Raw genomic sequence first — 19,106 nt, 5'->3', positions numbered from 1 at the left:
TTCAGCAATTCCGGGTGTGACATCACAACCATAATTGATGATCATTCGTGGCTTTCTGATGCTGCATTAACTAGTTTTTAGAATCTGCTTTTATTGTTAAGCCTTTTCTGTCACTTTTTTTTGAGATGGATTTGTGTCAAAAATATGGTCTGCTATCATTTTTAAGTCACTTTGGTCATTTTTTATAGGGTGCCATTTGTGCCCCCTGTATAAATTAAGCTGCATTTTCACTAAGGTTGGACAAATAATCAACTTTGTGTTTTATCAATTGCAGTCTATTGTAAACTTTAGCACAAAATGTCCCTTCTGTTAGTATCCACCATGTTACAACCAAATGGCACACTATAAAAAAAATGACCCACTTGTAGCATTTCATAGCAGCTTTAAAGGTCTCATTCACACTTGAAGTTGTTAATTTCACTGACCAGTGCCACTGGCAGTAACAAGGATAGCTCACTATTGCACTTTACCGTAGCTACCATGATTACTCCGTACTCTCTGGTTGCATTATTTCAAATAAATTTGACAAGCAGAATTTAAAAACGTTTATTATTGAATTTATTCTTGTAGTCCTGCTCAGAGGATTAACAAATTAGTAGCTCATTTCTTTTAAATCAAATTATTTACGCGAGTAAGGATGAAAAATGACTGTTGATATCCACTTCTCTGCTGGTCTGTGTATTTTTTAGAGCATATGTTGTTAAACCACAATGACTGCTGTCAATTGAGACTCAAAAACACAAGTAACAACAAGATCAAGAGCTAAAGTAGACCATAAAATATTCTCATAACAAGCAAAGCAGTGGACTCTTGCGAAACAAGTGAGCAAAAACAAAGAACGGATGATAAGCAACTGATAGAAAGCCGGTGTCATGAAGCCGGATCACGCTTGATATAACCAGATAAGTCTAAACTCGTCCTTCATAACTCCGTGGAGGATTTTTCAACCTGCACGCGCATGAATAGCGAGCGCTCACGTTTCAGCTCGTTGGCCTTCAGGGTTTCGCGGATCTCCAGTGTAGCCATTCCCAGCAAGATGTCCGCCTTGAGCGTTTGGTGGCTCCACACGCGAAATATCAGCTTGCTGAGAGGTGTCACAATGCTGGAAAGGACGCGGACATGTGTTAAGACCAGGCATATGGTTGTGACGAGAAAGAGTTGCAGTAAACTTGCAAAGCCTGATGGTAGACAGGCCAGACAGCGACCCATGTTGACAGGAATTTAGAAATTATGACTATTATGTTGGGTGTCAGAGCTGGTCCTCAAGGGCCGCTGTGGGTCCTTGTGTTTGTTCCTACCAGCTACCAATCGAGCACAGACAGTTTATCCAATTGGGTTTCTGCTCAAACAAGAAGCACCTGAATGTAGCAAACTGATGACTGACTGAAGGTGTCATCTTGTTTTGTTGGAATGAAATCCAGCACCCACTGCGGCCCTATCTGGAATAGTTTGAAGACGCCTATTATAAGCCACTTTATAACAACACGTTAATGTAGAGTTTTACAAAAAGCAGTCTTGAAATAAATGTTTTAATAAACAAACAAAATTACAATGCAATTGTGTGCGAAGGAAGAGAGCTGGTAGAGGTTTGTTCACATATTGACCATAAAACATCGTCCTTGCGCCTTCAACTATATTAGCAGATGCAGTTAAAATATGTAAGTGGTACCACTACATACGAAGCTAATTCGTTCCAGGACCTTGTTTGTAAGTCGAATGGTTGTATGTCGAGCAGGATTTTCCCATAAGAATAAATTATTATCCTATTAAAGCGTTCCACAACGCGAAAACCTACACTAAATCCTTAATAAATACTGCTGGTACTATTACAAATGGCAATTACACATAGCTGAACAAATGAATTATAAATAAAAATCAGAGCACTAATATAATAATAATAATTCCTATAATAATGTAACGAATCAGGTTCTAATGTAGTGGACGTGTTTTGTGTGCTGACCCTGAACACACCTCGTGGCTGATGTGACAGAGTAAGTAAGGTGCGGTAGAGATTTACTTTCTCTTTTAATGTTTTGCTGTTGGCGTTAACTGCGGTGGACAGTCGGCGTGTTGTGTTGCACAAGTTCTGAAATAAATGATTAAAAACCTGATGAAGCTGGCGATTTGTTTGGCGATGTTACCACACAAATAATATTCACCTTAACATATAAAGACTGGAGAACGGAGGTCGAAGGAGGACAGTCGAGATCGTAGACATTCTACAGCGGCATTGTCAAGTAAGTTCATGGATGTGCACACCACAATCATATTTTTTGATCATTCCCAACTTCATTTCAATGGTAAGTGTCACCTTTTTCCTTTTTTTTCACCACCTGCACTAACCTTCTTGGAACCCGTGTTGATTTCCTCACAAGAAAATCCGCCATGCGTCTGTCTTGCGGCAAAACAAAGAAACTGCGGCACTGTCATGAATCATAGTATTTCAAGCATGTCGTTGGTTGTAGAAACAAATGCAGAATCAAATTTTACGTCGGATTAGGGGTGGGCGATATGGCCTTAAACACGTATCACGATAAATTGAGCAGATTTACCTCGATAACGATAAATGACGATAAAGTCGCCCAAGCGGACTGTTATATAATTTGAAAATCTGAATCAATGCATGAAATACAGATTATCAGTTTCTTGTTGATTTGGTTACCAGCATTCAATTTGATATATTTAATAATTGTACATGCAGTCTAAACATTAAGTTTATTAAAATGTATTGTAAACAATAAGAATTCAAGTATGAGCATTTATAACAGCGTGTATGGCTTGAACAATGTACATTGTCAAAATCAATACGCCTGTGCAAACATGTCATTGTAACACAAATGACTTACAGCTTGAACAGTACACTTCAAAAAGACAATTTATTGTTAATGGCTGCTGTGACGTAATTATTCAATACAAGTGTTTACTTTATGGTTTCAGGTCCCCCCCCAGTGCATTTTTTAATATATGCACGCATATATGAACCACCAAACAGACAGACAGACATACATTAAAGCTATATTGATCTTCTGCAAATGAAACACTTAAGATTTTATGATAGCAATAATGACACAGAATTAAGCACATACAGAAAAATAGCTGGGGCCATTTCTCGGCCATATTATAAGTTTCACCGTTGTGTATTGTGCTTTATGCTGAATGCTTTACCATCAAAAAAGCTATCAGAGAAATCACACACAGTCAGATACAAAATAACGCGACATAGTAATTCCTAGATGCAGTCCGTGCCCAATCCACTCATTAAGTTCAGCCATTTCGACAAGGTTAGAGCCGCTATCCGACTCATCACGTTCATTTGTAGCGTTAGCCGCTAGCGGCCGCTAGCGTTAGCCGCTAAGGTTAGACTGTGGCCTGGCTACCAGTAGAAAGCACTGAAAGCACCATCTCCGGAAATCGTGAGAACAAGGGAGGACAGCGGGTGAAAGCCCGTCTGGATGCCACCAAGAGTCTACTAAATGTTGGGTGAAACTTTGGCGAACCTCCCTTAAGCCACACTCCATCACGTTTTGCTTGTAGCGTTAGCTGCTAGCGTTAGCTTACCGGGCTTCTGTTTGATTGGCTTCCTGATGATCACGTGACTCCCTACGTAAGTACATTGACTGGTTTCTTAAAGGGGAATGAACATAGACGAACAACACAGAGTCAAAGCGGGATGAAAAGCCTATTTTCTTGTTTTATTAATTTACCGACATGGTCAAAATTACGTCGGTCATTGTGAAGAATTTCGGTGGCGGTAAATTTTCGGTTTACCGTCCAGCTCTACGTCGGATGTCGAAAAGATCACGTGTCGAAGCGATGGTATGTAGAGGTACCACTGTAAACTGTTTATACATTCTTTTGTTGCACTGTTTTAGACTGGCGGAGGCTTGAAAAGCCTGGCAGCCCACCAGGCTTCAAAAACCCTGTAGAGCAGATTATCCAAAAAAAGGGAGGGTAAAATAATTAAAATTGCATACTTCACAGTTGCCATGATTATTGGACTAATGGTTACAGCTACACGATAATTATTGGTCCGATAATTATCGGTCCGATAATAAGAATTATGATGTCATCCCAATAAATCCAATAACATTATTATCAATAGCACCAATAATATACGTATATTTTTGGCATGGGTTTGGTGGACTGGGATGTGTGCGTTTGTTTCCACTCCTGTTTTGCCAGTACAACGTATCAGTGACTGTGTGTGGTTTGGGAAGAGGGAGTTTTACAACAAATCAAGCGCTCCCTTTCTGTGACGTAACGCTCAAGTGACGGCAGTACTGTACAGCATGGCTGGCTTACAAAAACAACTAGCATGTCGTCGGTAGTGTGGGATTTGTCAGTGGAAAATGCTTCACTTGCAATTTGTAACACATGCAAAGCTGAAGTTCCACGAGGAAGGAAAAAGGTGTCGAGCTACAATACATCTTAACAAGCCACTTAAAAGATCACAATTGCTTCGATGGTGTTTTAAAAGAGTACGACGACGCGCGGGCTGCAAATGAAGCTGCCAATCCAATTTCAAAGCCAGCTATGTGGCTAAATGTTGGCGCTAGATGACCAGCCCTTTTCGCTTGTATAAAACATAGGATTCAGGCGGCTACTTCGTCATTTGGAGCCCACGTTCATCAATCCAAGCCGCCGCCACTTTTCTGATCAATGTTTACCGACGAAGTATTACGAGATTGCCACACTCCTCCATACTTCGACCGGCAACCATGCACAGCACATATAGGTTTCAGCAAGAACGTATGGACGTGTAATGTTAGTCCTGTCAGCATGCTTGGTTGGACGGCGCAGTGGCTGGATAAGGATTTTGTACTGTACAGGGAAGAACCCTCATGCTTCATTAAAAAATGGACTAACTCACTGCCGTTTATATGGATTAGTACAAGGCAAGCCATTAATCCTTTTTGTTCTACCATATTTGATCATGAATGCGCTTTCACAAAATTTATAATTTGTTGCGTTGTAGTTATTTACTTTTGGATACTGTGAAGAGTCTTTATGCACTTTTTGTTTCAGTTAAATTTATAAACATTTACCTGTAAGTATTTCTTTACTCGAATCCTAGCCTTGGCTTATGCAAAGTTTTGTTAGTTGTTCTAGAGGCCTTATTTTTTTATCATTGAGTGATGAACCTTACTATGTCAATTAGAAAATGTTTGCATTTTAAACTGTTCTTTTTACGAGTTATCGAGAGGCCTTTTTGTTATCGATAGGCTTGCTGTCTCATAATTGCCAGGTTAAGTTGTTTCATGGACCAAGACCACAACTCCTCTCCTGTAGCACCAAATGTTTTTATCTGATGACAAAGCACAATACCTGTTGGGTTTATGTTTTAGATCAGTGCTCATTGTTCAGGGAACACCTCTTTAATGACATTGACTAAGTGATTGTGATTGACTCCAATTATATTTATTTGAAAAAATAAATATCGGCACTTTATTTGGAGTCGAGACTGTTCTTGTCTTTGTTTTGTTCATTATTATAATGTTCATATCATCATGAAAAATCTGGTTAGGTCAAAGGCAAATCTATGTTGAATCCACCACTAGTATTTTTTTTAACCTCCAGGGGATCAAAAACTGTGAATATACATTTAAAAATTATGTATTTATTATCGGTTATCAATATCAGTATCGGCTTTGAGGAGCAGGAAATTATCGATATCGGTTTCCAAAAATGGATATCGTGCACCTTTATTAATGGTTAACCAATCAATTATCGATCAACAGCTAATTTGATAGACAATTAATCGTTTAGAGACAGAGTTGACCTAAGAATTATCCAATATTTTTTGATCATCTTAAGGTAACTATTCTCTTATTCATCTTAATTTATCTAATTTAACAAAAATGTTGAATTAATAAACAAAAAGGATATTAATTAAATATAATTTTTGAAATTTGTTTTTAAAAGTGTATTTTTAATTTTTTTTTGTAACTAAACCCAGTAAAATTGTCTGATTTCTGTAGTCTTTTACAAAAGAGAATAAAAACCTGTGAAATAAATTACAAATACTCTATTTGAAAACAATTATACTGTGGAATTGTATAGCTACATAATACTCAGTCCCAAATTTTCCTCTGGTTTTGATCCACATTTCCAGCTAAAATATAAAGCGCAGAGTAATAAAACAGTAAATAACACATGATTAATATATGAGGCACTTAGTAAACCGATTGAAAAAAATAATTAGTTATTAGTCGACGATCAAAATAATCTTTTGTGGCAGCCTTGATGTACTTACACAGTAAGTGCCTGCTTCCATTTTGGACTGTGTGTGTTGTTGCATTTGTCGGTCCGCTTTGACTGACCATCCACAGCGACCTCCACATACGGACTAGGGCCGAACCAGTTCTTTTTGTTTTCCTTGAGCTTGGCAGAAAGCACTGCGAAAAGATGTCAAACACGGCATTGTAATAATTACTCCAATTTGCTTAAGACAGCCTAATTTTCCAATGTTTTAATTATAAACCGCACATATTTTGTTGTGTTACAGATATGCAGAAAGGGTTAAAACAAAAATAAATAAAGGTGACATACCTGTGACTTGTAATTGGGCCTTCATAGCTCATCCATAACACTGCCAAGACAACAAGCAACTGTGACATGAGATGGAAAAGAGCGAGGAAAATGTACATTGGAGCTCATTCACTGCCATTGACGGAGATAGACGTCCAATCCAATCTGAGTGGGTGGGGCGACCCAGTCGAAATGGAAATGGACGTCTATCACCGTCAATTGCAGCTAAAGAGTTAAACAACATGCCTTTCGCACCAGGTTATGCAATAACACGGTTCGTTAAGCTTGGCTATTTCGGGGACAGAAAATCCTAACGCGAGCTAAAAGCTACCATGCTGTAATTATTATATTACACCGTGACAGGTGATTAAATATGTTAATAAACCATTTTACGTGCTAAAATGTTACAACACTGTTCCCTGACCACACAGTTCGCGACACACTGTTGCTATTATTAAACATTTGAACGTAGAATTCGTGCTAACGTCCACCGGGTCTCCTGGTATTATACCAAGCCATTCCGGAGCACCATGAGGCACCACGGCGTACCTGACGCGGGCAGACGATGACGGGACGCGGGGTTAATCCCGCTAACGTCGTGTTGATGTTGTTGTCACGTTATTGATACCGTCTGACTGCCATCATTGCTTAAACTAGGGAGGCTCACGGAGCTAGCAACTACAGCCGTGAGACCATTTCCGGTAGCGAGTATTTAAAAATAAAGTATATAAGTGACCAGTAAGGCAGAAAGTTGTTTAGTTTCGTTATAAAAATTGGTCCAATTAATATATAGCAACCGTAATGACAATTTACCAATTAAAAAATATTATTATTTTACGTATGTGGAAGGTAAAGTTTATGCAACACTTTTATTTTGAAGTTTGGTTTAGTGTACGTCATTTGGGGGAAAAAAGAGGGATAAAATAAATGTAAAAAATATTGTAAGAATATTGGATGAATATTATAGTATTTTGTTCATCTGATTTTATTTATGGCAAATAAAGTGCAAATACTCCATATCAAAACTGAATTCTATTGCCTTTAAAAAAAATAAATAAAAAAGGCATTACATATTAAATCTATCAAAATTCAATAAAATCCAAAGCCTTTAAAAAGATTGTATTTCTGCTCCAGGTTTAATGCGTTTTTAATGTTTTTAACCACTGGCATACTGTATTTTGTATTATTAGTATTATTTTAATTTCGTGTTTGGTTTTATTCATGATTTGTTTTTTTCCGTCTGATAGACAAGTTTCCTGACCGACACATGGGCTGCGCCATCTTGGGAAAATTTCTGCTCCGAACTTCTGGTTTAGAAAGAACAACATGAATTGCGGTAAAGTACGCAGTGTGTTGACAAACTTAAAACTGCAAAATCAAACCAGTGGAATCCACTGAATCGCCAAAAATGCATTCAGCACGACGTAGACGAGACTCGGAGACATTCTGTGCAGTGCGTGAACTCCTGGAAGCGCCTATACATATATGGTTGGAGGTGGAATGTTTGGTGGAATGACGTTGCTGCCAAAAGCACATAGTTGGCTCTCTGGATCAAGCTGATGGTCTGCCACGAGGCGAGCCACCATCTCTCCCAGCCTCTCGGTCGCCCCCGGGTAGAACGCACGTAATCTCGATATATGTCCATCAACATACAGCAAGTGTTGTTGTGAGGCACATCAACTTGTGTTCCCTTGCCTGACAGTGTTTTCCACCTGTAAACAAACGAACAAAAAACTTGTAACACTTGCATTTATGGGTTGACATCCTAAACGTACTGATTAGCAACAGGCTAGCAGCACATAGCATGTGTGTTGCAGCCACAGCAGTATAGCCGTTGCAGTAAATATTATTAAAGATCATCATAATTAATATCGGCGGCACAGTGGCTGAGTGGTTAGCACGTCTGCCTCACAGTTCTGAGATCAAGGGCTCAATCCTGAGTAGATTTTGCATGTTCTCCCGGTGCCTGCGTGGATTTCCTCCGGGAACTCCGGTTTCCTCACACATCCCCAAAAAACATGCATGGTAGGCGATTGGCTGGCAACCAGTTCAGGGTGTCCCCCGCCTACTGCCCGTAGTTAGCTCGGATAGGCTCAAGCACCTACACGACCCTTGTGAGGAAAAAGCGGCATGGAAAATGAATGAATGACTGAATAATTAAAATCATTATCTTAATAACAATATCATGCACAATATTTTAGATTTTTTTTTTTTAAAGTAATTTTTGGGCACTGGACACAAGAAAATGCAGGGATAGGAAGAACATACTGTACCATCCATAACACAGCGGGAACATGGCTACAAAAACATCAGGTCTTTGTGGTGGCACGAGCTTGGTTCCACATCTGCCTTCATGAACATGTTGTCCTCCCGTCTCGTGATGATAGCAGAGGGATGCGGTAATTCCAAATTGTCTTTTTAAAGGGATTTAGAGGAGTATTGTTACTCAAGCTCCATTGTTGTTTTGGATGGAGAAATTGTAAAACGGAAGTTGGGAGCAGAAATGCGGAAGTAAAGCGGAAGTACCTAGGAAACTTGTCAATATGTATGGATATATATAAGCACAGTATTTGTGCTTGTTTCATTAAAAGAAATAATATGTCTGTACTGCTTTTTTTTTTAATTAAAAAATATAAACATAATGATGCAAAAAAACAAAAAACAAAAAACAAAAAAAATAACAAAAGCACATTTGGAACAATGCAATTACTAGTGGAGTACTATTGGAGTAATACACTTTAGAATAAAAGTTGGATTGAAAGGGGTATAAATCAGGCTTGTTATAAAGTTTATTTTTTGAACATTTTATGAAAGTTAATTCGTTTTTAGTAAAATTTAAATAATTTGATTCTGTAGTCAAGGCAATTCCTCAGTGTATACTTGAATTAATGAAGTGCCGTCTTGTAAAAAGGTACCCACTCAAAACAAAATTGACTTTGCTCCGTCAATCATATTAATTTATTTTTCATTTTGATTAAAATTGATTTACCGTAAGAACCAACGCTGAAGCGCCTCCTCATGACGTCATGACGTTGGTCTCGTGACTCGATTCAACAGCTGTTAGCGTCCTGCACGATTTTTCCTGAGCTTGCTATTTATTTGTCTTTGTAAACTTCCCAAACGCTTCCAGCCGAATGAAGATGTTGTCTCGTTTGCTGAAGGAGCACCAGGCGAAGCAAAACGAGAGGAAGGAGCAGCAAGGTGAGCTTTTCCGATCGGTCATTATTGATAACTAAGCCACTTTGCTAACAAATGCTAAAAACAAAAAAGTGAACACCGAATATTAGTCTGCTATTTAAAGAAAAGGGGAGAGGGAAAAGACAGTACTACAGTTATAGTGTATTTTATGTCCTCACTGTGAGTTTCAATATATTTTCTTATTTTTAAAATTTACTTTAAATGTATATTTTTCAGAAAGGCGTCGCCGTGAAGCTATTTCCGCAGCCACCTGCCTTACGGAAGCCTTGGTGGACCATCTCAACGTCGGGTAAGGACGAAGGACGTCCAGAAATTTTCAAACAAATTTCTAATTTGTGTAATCTGGACATTATGCATGAAAAAAAAAACTTTAATTTAAAATTATTTAATACCTGTACATTTCCTATAAAAAAAAAAACAAACAAAAAATATTCTGATATAGTGCCTTAGAAATGTGACAACTTGCATAAAAAGAGCTCTGCCATTGAAACGTGAGCATTCAAAGCCAGTCCTCTCAGTTTAAAAGAATTACTGTAACTGAATTTGCATTTGGCAAATGATCATGAGCAGCCATTAGATGATTACAACCGTACATAAAAAGGAAAAAAATACATAACATGTTACCTAATTACAGGGCCGTGCACAGACTGATCGAGGGGCGTGCTCAATTGATCAAAAGGAGAACATGAAAAAGAATTTAACACACCTTACAACAGCATAACTTAGTTTAACCAGCTTTACAGTATAATTGGCTGTTACTGAGAGCTTAATTGGGAGCGGGGAATAGCAAATACAAAAAAAACAACACTGTCATCACCACTCTCTGGCTGTGACTCAGACTTTGCCTCTTTTCTTCCGTCAACCTCTGTATCAAAATTCCTTCTTCAAATTGTTGTTCATCTGAAAACAAACCACATCAGATGTTCACTGAGCCACCATCAGCAGTTTTTTTCAAAACTGTTATTTCATTATTTTCCTTATTTGACAATTCTATTACCTCATAATCAATAAAGTAATGACATAAAATAATATAGAACAATAACATTATAATTGTGTTTATAATTGTTGAATTTTATACCTGAATATCCTTGCAAACTATCAAATTTTTACATATTTTGCCCCTCACCCAGCTGATGAGGGATCTTACTTTTATCTGATTTGTATCTGATTTTATCTGTGTTTCTATTTTTGCTTTGCTTTTTTATTCTTAGTCTTTTTATTTAAATTTTTTACATGGTAATGTGCACTTTGAGATTTGTTTTTCAAATGTAAAGTGCGTTATAAATAACATTTATTATTATTATTATTACCTCCTTTCCTTACGAGGCATGTCTACATAATGAAATATAAACCTTAAATTAAAAAAAATCCGATTCCCCCTGTGGCTTTTATTTTTAAAGCTTTCTTAATCTCTTTCTCTCTCAATAACGTAAAGAGAGAGAGAAAACACTTAACAGGGTTGGGGGGTAATTACAGTTATTAAAGTATAAAACTATATAGAAAATTACGTATTATTTATTTTTTTTAAAAAATCCCAACAATAAACCTGGTGTAATGAACAGTAAATAATAATACAATCAGTAAATAAGTTGACCCAACAATACACCATTAAATGCCCATTCCCACTGGCCCAGATAAAAAAAATGATGAAAGATGAAGAATCTTTTTCTGTCAAGATATTTTTTCCCATTCTAAGGCTTTCTAGTTAACCAGCTAAATTACCAGCAAGCAGGATAGCCCAACTAGATGGCTAATGACATTAGCCTGTACATTAGATGCCCACATTGAGAAATACAATTTTTAGCGTTAGGCAATTCTGAGATTCAGTGTTGTATAACAAATAAACATCTGCACATGCTGCATCGTCTCAGTTATTATTCATTCAATTAAATATGAGGCACACAGTAGCCGACCACCTACGTTTGCAATTGCTGCTGATGGCTACTGCTGGTGTTCTTCATAATAAAGAAAGAACACTCACTGAGACGATCCTACTGCAACGAGATTCAATTCTATCAAAACTCACTCAGCTGTTGTGATTTGGAACAACGTCCCTTCCGTTGATATTTTTCACCTACTTTTTCCTAACTCCTTGGTCCTTATTTTTTAATTTATTTTTTAATAAATAAAAGGTGTTTTCGGTGTTTAAGTAAAGTCGGCCAGCACACACATGCGCACCAAAAACAAACAAAAAAAGACTAGTCGAAAGGGGCACTTTGAGCATGTAAGGGCTAGAGCAAGTGCTAAAGCCCCCCCCTCCGTAATCAAGACTTCATTTACTTGGGGGACACCCTGCTTGAAAGTCATTTGTCATTAACAGCAATTGATGTCCCCAAAACGAGTCAATTTGACCCTGTAACAGGAAGAGGTAGGGTACAAAATGGTTTTTGACATATTGTGGACAATAGGTGTAAACGGGTAAATCTATAATGCATATAATTTGCTTACTCAATTAATAAACTATTTAACAAAATCAATTAATGCTTATGTGAATATTTTTAGTAGTCATTAACTCTTTCCATGCCTTTGATGGTGCTAGACGTTCAATCCTGTGGCTGTTTGCATCCTTTTGCTGTGAATTGAAATGAGTTTATCAATCGTCGACATCCAATCCATTTGAACTGAGTGGGTGGCAGTCAATGGTAGTGAAACCTGAGCATTCACAGCCAATCCTTCTAGTTTAAAAGAATTGTCCGTCTATAGATGTCATTGGCAAGCAATGAGTTCAGTGCTTTCTCGTTTTCAGCGTGGCCCAGGCATATGTCAACCAGCGCAAACTGGACCATGAAGTGAAAACATTGCAAGTCCAAGCCGGTCAGTTTTCTAAGCAGACAGCACAGTGGATCAGCATGGTGGAGGGTTTCAATCAGGCCCTGAAGGTACAAATAGAAAAGGCTGCATGGTAGAAAAGAATGTTGCACCGATACCATTTTTTGTCTCCCATACCGCTACCTGGCTGTGTGGTATTGGCTATTGCAGATAATGTACCGATCCTACATTTTTTTAAAGACGTATCCAAAATATTTTTCCCTTTAATATCAAATTTATGCATACTCACTTTAATGTTAAATAATTGCTATCATGGCTTCGTCAGACACTGCTTAACCACCTTTGTGTCTCCATGGTATGGGTGACAATAAATGAATGAAGTCTTTTAAAACCTGAGACGTAAAATACTTTCAAAGGCCCAAAATTATTTTTTTTAATGTTTGTTCAATTTGGTATTAAGCCTGATACACGTATTAAGTCACATTAGTACATTAGCTTATATGGTAATCACTTATGCTAGCAGAGGACACACATTCGAGAGCCTACATTTTTCAGTTTTCCAGTGTTCTTAAAACTTAAAATCCTGGCCGGTGAGACCATTAAACACGTACATTTATCCACCATTTAAAGTACAGGCCCATAAATCGAAAATATGACTGCTAATTAAGTACATTCAACAACACTTACCAAAATAAAAACTGCTGAGTTTAAAATAAACCCCACTTCTTTTTATTTTTCTGCTTCTCCTGCTTCCACTATCTTGGAAAGGGCGGCAATCGCTGCTGCTTTTAAAGCGATGTTCATAACTGGCGGCTATTTTGAGAAGGCCGACTGGACGCTTGGAAAACAAATCTGGTGTGTACATATATGTGTGTGTACATATTCGTCCGCTTCGGGGCGTTATTTCTTAGTGCTAGCCAATATAGAGGCCTGCTTTTCATGCTGTATTGAGGCCCCTTCCGATACACTGCTGGCCAAAGGTATTGGCACCCCTGCAACTTGTAGTTGTACAAAAGATAACTTATGTGTAACAAATGTATTTGTTGCTATTGTTACTCATTATGAATGAGTTAGTTATGAAGGTAAACTTGGCGCAAAAGTAACTTGAAGACATAGAATTTACATCCACAAGTCAAATCACTTTCAAACCAATTTTAGCAAGACATTTGATTACTGGTGCACGATAATTATTGATTCGATAATTATCGGTCCGATAATAGGAATTATGACGTCATCCCGATAAATCCAATAACATTTATACTAGGACCGATAATATGTACTGTTGTGGCTTTACAGTTTACACACTAGTATTGGAAATCAGTTGACAATTTGCGGGGCATTGCTCCCACCTGCTGGTCAGAATAATTCACTGCATCTATTTTTTGTTACAGTAGTTTGGTTCAATCACTTAACATTGCGGTGTCTAGCGGTAGCATTGACAGTCGTGAATGCTTTCTGTTACGTTTCCGCCTCGGAAATATATGTAAGTATTTTATGTTTACTATAACCAGGGGCGCCGTATAGGGGGGAAAAGTGGTACTGATTCTAAGGGCCCATGGCCTGAGGGGGCCCACAAAGAAAATTAGAGCATTAGGTAATCGTTTGCAAATTTAAATATTAATCATTATAATTTTAAAAGGTTTAAAACGAAGAGTTTCTTTTTCTTGTTTTGTTTTTGGCAAAAAGTAAACATCCAGAGAGCATATGTATTGCCAGCAACCCCCCCCCCCCAAGCGTATTTTCATTAATTGGTTTCGTCCGCCCTTACTTTGATCAGACCGCGCGTTGGCTGAGCAGCGGTGCATTTACGCCAGTCAATGACTCTGAGTACTGTGCGTGCGGTAGGCTACATCAAAAATGTTTTCAAAACAGAAATCAGGCTATCAAAAGAGGAAAGAAAATAAAGCAAAGCAGGAGAGGGGTAGAAAAGGGCAACAGGATGTGAAAAAGTACTTCACAAAGGAAGGTTGGTGTAAATTGTGTCAGTGTAGTGCTGAAAATTAACCTGTTATTTTAGCTCACGCGACGTCTATTAGAAAGCTCAGAAGCAGGTCCCAGCTCACTCCGTAAGAAATACGGGATTTTCCCGACCTCAGTGAGCGACTTTGACCAATTCAAGAACATGAATTCCAAATAATGACGGCATTTTTTGGTATCATACAGATGTTGAAAGTTGGTGTGGATTTTTTTTTTTTAATCTGGTTGAATCCAGTTTGTCAAGAATTTATTGAATTTAGTTTGTCATCAATTAAATTTAGTTAGTTAACAAGGAAGGGACCTGGCTTCGGAGCTGTAGCCTATAGTGGAGATTGTAAGTTTTCAAATGGGGCTAAGCCTACTCCATAATGAAATACTGTAATTGTTTGCTAGCTAGTGTTTGCTCCACTTTTAGCTTACATTTAATTAGTACAGCAGGTTAACCCTTTCGCAAGCTCTCCACACCAAAACAGTTGTCTCTGCCCTCGCCTGTTGTAATAGGCACAAACACAACTCCTCTTGCTGCGTCTGGCTCAGCAGCCCTGTCTCCTGACACCCTTTATGAGCCAGCCTCATCTTTACTCCCAACTGAAGGAGGTGAGGAATCAACTTGAACACTGCCACACCACACATAAAATATCAGTGGCTAAGAGACAAATAGTAATAAGTAATAATAATAATTATTATTATTATTAATTAATGATACATAATTAATAATTAAATTAAGATACTAGAATAATGTAGAAGATATTGTTATATTTGTCATTTTATGTACACTACAGAGCCAGGACCATCTTCAGTTTTGCCAGGGAGGAGTGTAGGGAGCCAAAAAGACAGTGCTGCTGGCCCTGGCAATGTATGCTGTCGTATTGTTAGAATAAAAGTTTTGTTTTAACTTAAGTCATTCATTGTGGTATTTGAGAATATTTCTAATAAAAATATATTAAGATTGTAAAAGATGGGCTTCAGTACATTTCTTAAAGATGATATCAGTCTATTCATTATTGCTCTATACGCTGTATGTTTACATAAATATATTTTCATCTTAAATTAATGCAGAAAATGCACAAATTAGTATGTAAAGATTCACCAGAATGCAGGAAATTACGTAGTTGATACTCTAAATGTGTGTGTGTGTCCCGGCACTGATGGTGGGGCCCAAAGTGATATCTTTTCATGGGGCCCAAAATCCCTGGCAGCGCCCCTGACTATAACATATTGATGTGCAATATATGTTTACTTCTGTGGTGAAGGGTCATATGCACAGAACTTCTTAAGTTGTGTTTGAGAAGCCAGCCAATGGTTTAGTAGCTCAAGCTAGTGTGCTATGCTATACATACAATAGTTGTGTATATAAGTGTATTGTGCAGTTTGTTGTATATTGAGTATTGAATATGTGTATTTTTCTGTTGTACTTTTACAATATTAAGACGAGTGTCTTCCCATGAAAGCAAGAAAAGACCCAGCCTTGTGGTTTATGGAAGTGCATTCATTCTTAGCTGGCTGTTGGGCAGTGCAGAAGTGAAACGCACTGTTTTGTTCATGTCGTTATGAAAAATCTGGTGTGATCAAAGGCAAATCTATCCACCACTAGTTTTTTTTTTTTTTTTTTTTTTTTTTTAAACCTCCAGTTGTTCAAAAACTCAGGTTATACATTTTTAAAAATTATATATTTATTGTTGGTTATCGGTATCGGCTTTGAGGAGCAGGAAGTTATCGGTATTGGTTTCAAAAAATGAATATCGTGCACCCCTACTTTGATGCAAAAGTCACCTATATTCTTTTTAACAACTAAAAGTTACAACCGAAAGTTAATTTTGTAAAAGTGACCTGTAGTTGTACAAGTTACACTGCTGGCCAGAAGTATTGGTAACCCCTCAATTCTGTCGGATAATGCTCGATTTCTCCCTGAAAATGATTGCAATTACAAATGCGTTTGTAGTAATGTTTTCATTTATTTTGCTTGCAATGAAAAAATCAAAAGACAATGGGGGAAAAAAATCATGATTTTCCGCAAAACTCCAAAAATGGGCCGGGCAAAAGTATTGGCACCCTTTGAAAAATCATTTAATGCTGTTCTAATTTGTGTAATTAACAGCACCTGTTACTTACCTGTGGCACATAACAGGTTGTGGCAATAACGAAATCACACTTGCAGCCAGTTAAAATGGATTAAAGTTGACTCAACCTCTGTCCTGTGTTCTTGTGTGTACCGCGTTGAGCTTGGAGAAAAGAGGGAAAAGAACTGTATGAAGACTTGAGAAGCAAACTTGTGAGGAAGCACTGGCAATCTCAAGGTCTACCGTGCGTGGCACTGTGGCTAACCTTCCTAGATGTGGACGGAAAAGAAAAGTTGACGGGAGATTTCAATGAAAGATTGTGCAAATGGTGGATAAAGAACCTTGACTAACATCCAAACAAGTTCAAGCTGTCCTGCAGTCCGAGGGTACAACAGTGTCAATCCTTACTATCCGTCGGCATCTGAATTAAAAAAATTCTATGATAGGATACCCAGGAAGACCCCACTTCTGACCCAGAGACATTAAAAAGCCAGGCTGGAGTTTGCCATAACTTACCCAAGAAAGCCAAAAACATTTTGGAAGAATGTTCTCTGGTCAGATGAGACAAAAGTAGAGCTGGTCAGATGAGACAAAACTAGAGCGTTTTGGGAAAAGGCATCAACATACAGTTTACAGGGGGGAAAAAAAACAAGGCCTTCAAAGAAAAGAACACGGTCCCCACAGTCAAACATGGCGGAGGTTCCCTGATGTTTTGGGGTTGCTTTGCTGCCTCTGGTACTGGACTGCTTGACTGTGTGCATGGCATTATGAAGTCTGAAGACGACCAACAAATTTTGCAGCATAATGAAGGGCCCAGTGTGAGAAAGCTGGGTCTCTCTCAGAGGTCATGGGTCTTCCAGCAGGACAATGACCCAAAACACACTTAAAAAATCAGTACAAAATGGTTTGAGAGAAAGCACTGGAGACTTCTAAAGTGGCCAGCATTGAGTTTAGACCTGAATCCCATAGAACACCTGTGGAGAGATCTGAAAATGGCAATTTGGAGATGGCACCCTTCAAATCTCAGAGACCTGGAGCAGTTGGCCAAAGAAGAATGGTCTAAAATTCCAGCAGTGCATTGTGCGAAACTCATTGATGGATACCAGAAGCAGTTGTTCCCAGTTATTTTGTCTAAAGGTTGTGCTACCAAGTTTTAGGCTGAGGATGCCAATACTTTTGTCCAGCAGATTTTTGGAGTTTGTGTAAAATGATAATTATTTAATATTTTTTTCCCATTCTCTTTTGTGTTTTTTATTGCAAGCAAAATCAATGAAGATATTACTACGAAAGCATCTGTAATTGCATTCATTTTCTGGGAGAAATTGAGCATTATCTGACAGAATTGCAGGGGTGCCAAAACTTTAGGCCAGCAGTGTACGAGTATCGCTATCTGTGTAACACTGGTAGAAATGGCAGCCACAGATGCAAATGAAGCCTCTCATTACAAATTCAGGAAATTGGTGACGTGGAGAACTGGGCCCGGAGCATCGAGATGGACATGAGAACCATCGCCACGGCATTGGAGTACGTGCACAAGGGTCAGCCTCAGTCAGCCCCGTCCTAAAGACTTTATCAGAGCTGGAAGAATGCCACTGACAACCGTAAAGTGACGATAAGGTACAACACGTGAATGTGTCGAGGTTAAAATGTGAACCCTGGCAGCTTGCTTTTTTTATCTGTCGGCTCACATTAGTGTTTGCTTATTTATAAAAATTTATGTAAGAAGCACTACTGAAAAATTGGATGATGATTTCCATCCTCGTGTACTGTTATAGTAAGACAGCCTCATTTCTTGAATAATGGAATGTCAGTATTAATGTGTTTTGCTTGTGCAAGATATGTGTCAAATTAGATTTTTTTTAAAATAAAAAACATTGAAAATGTGCTGAATTTGTTCATTTCATTGTTATAACATCTTTAAAAAAACAAAACAAAAAAAAAACCATCATGCTCAGCTGTTCAGGCACGGAAAATGGAAATCTGAGTGTCTTTATAGGCTGAATAGTTTTAATGTTCCACATGGGAGTTTGGTGTACTCTCATTGTGGTTGCTTATCCTGTATTGTTTATTTATGTGAAAACCACCATTAATTAAAGTTGCACCGATACCAGTATCGGTAGGGGGCACCGATCCGTCCCGAATTGGTGGTATCGGTATCGACGAGTACCAACTTTCAGGGCGCCGATACCATCTACTTGCATCACTTGAATGCAAATGTACTGTCCTCCCCACGTGAGCTAACTTCCCAAATCCCGATTCATGACATCTGTGTGTCTTTGTCTCGTATTTACTCAATGAAATTAACATCTTCGTCTTCAATATTAAGGATGTAAGCTACAACGCATATCTGTATTATTTCGGTGCTCATTTAGCATGAAATTCACAAATGATTAGCATGCGTAAGCCAACGCCTGCCGTTGTAAAGCCAATGGGATCAGAAAGGTTAAGACCGTGGGAGACTAAGCAAACTCATGGTTTCATGATAAACAATGAGTGGCAAATGAAGAGCGCCGTACTTCAAACTCGTCCTGTTTATGAAAGTCGAGTGTCATATGCTGGTGTTGTGGAGTAAAG

General features: G+C 38.2%; 2 protein-coding genes across 5 annotated transcripts in view; one reads left to right on the top strand and one right to left on the bottom strand.

Moving 5' to 3' along the window:
• LOC130921486 (E3 ubiquitin-protein ligase Itchy-like) overlaps positions 1–9,985 on the bottom strand; it is a 38,924-nt gene extending 28,939 nt beyond the window's left edge. The window contains exons 1-7 of one of the 4 annotated variants that reach the window (XM_057845455.1): positions 9,518–9,984; positions 8,802–8,942; positions 8,441–8,639; positions 7,078–8,240; positions 6,550–6,589; positions 6,254–6,395; positions 978–1,102 (exon numbers count right to left, since the gene is read on the bottom strand). In XM_057845455.1, coding sequence (XP_057701438.1) covers positions 978–1,102; positions 6,254–6,395; positions 6,550–6,574 — 292 coding nt within the window. In that variant the 5' untranslated portion in view covers positions 6,575–6,589; positions 7,078–8,240; positions 8,441–8,639; positions 8,802–8,942; positions 9,518–9,984. Of the gene's footprint in view, positions 1–977; positions 1,103–6,253; positions 6,396–6,549; positions 6,609–7,077; positions 8,640–8,801; positions 8,952–9,517 lie in introns of those variants that run through there. The other 3 variants (XM_057845456.1, XM_057845457.1, XM_057845454.1) reach the window with 3 other exon arrangements.
• On the top strand, positions 9,546–18,332 carry bloc1s1 (biogenesis of lysosomal organelles complex-1, subunit 1). Its single transcript, XM_057845460.1, has 4 exons — positions 9,546–9,729; positions 9,943–10,015; positions 12,473–12,605; positions 17,986–18,332. The coding sequence occupies exons 1-4, from the start codon at positions 9,663–9,665 to the stop codon at positions 18,094–18,096; spliced, it is 384 nt and encodes a 127-aa protein (XP_057701443.1). The 5' UTR covers positions 9,546–9,662; the 3' UTR covers positions 18,097–18,332.
• Positions 18,333–19,106: the final 774 nt, after the last annotated feature.

The sequence above is a fragment of the Corythoichthys intestinalis genome, chromosome 9, assembly GCF_030265065.1.
Source record: "Corythoichthys intestinalis isolate RoL2023-P3 chromosome 9, ASM3026506v1, whole genome shotgun sequence".
NCBI lineage: Eukaryota > Metazoa > Chordata > Actinopteri > Syngnathiformes > Syngnathidae > Corythoichthys > Corythoichthys intestinalis.
Note: the sequence above shows the minus strand (reverse complement) of the source record. Positions and strands in the feature narration are given on the sequence as shown.

Coding starts and splice junctions, on each gene's coding strand:
- bloc1s1 (XM_057845460.1), top strand. CDS start 9,663: ATGAAGATGTTGTCTCGTTTGCTGAAGGAGCACCAGGCGAAGCAAAAC. Junction 10,016..12,472: donor GTGGACCATCTCAACGTCGG/GTAAGGACGAAG, acceptor TCTCGTTTTCAG/CGTGGCCCAGGCATATGTCA. Junction 12,606..17,985: donor GTTTCAATCAGGCCCTGAAG/GTACAAATAGAA, acceptor TTACAAATTCAG/GAAATTGGTGACGTGGAGAA.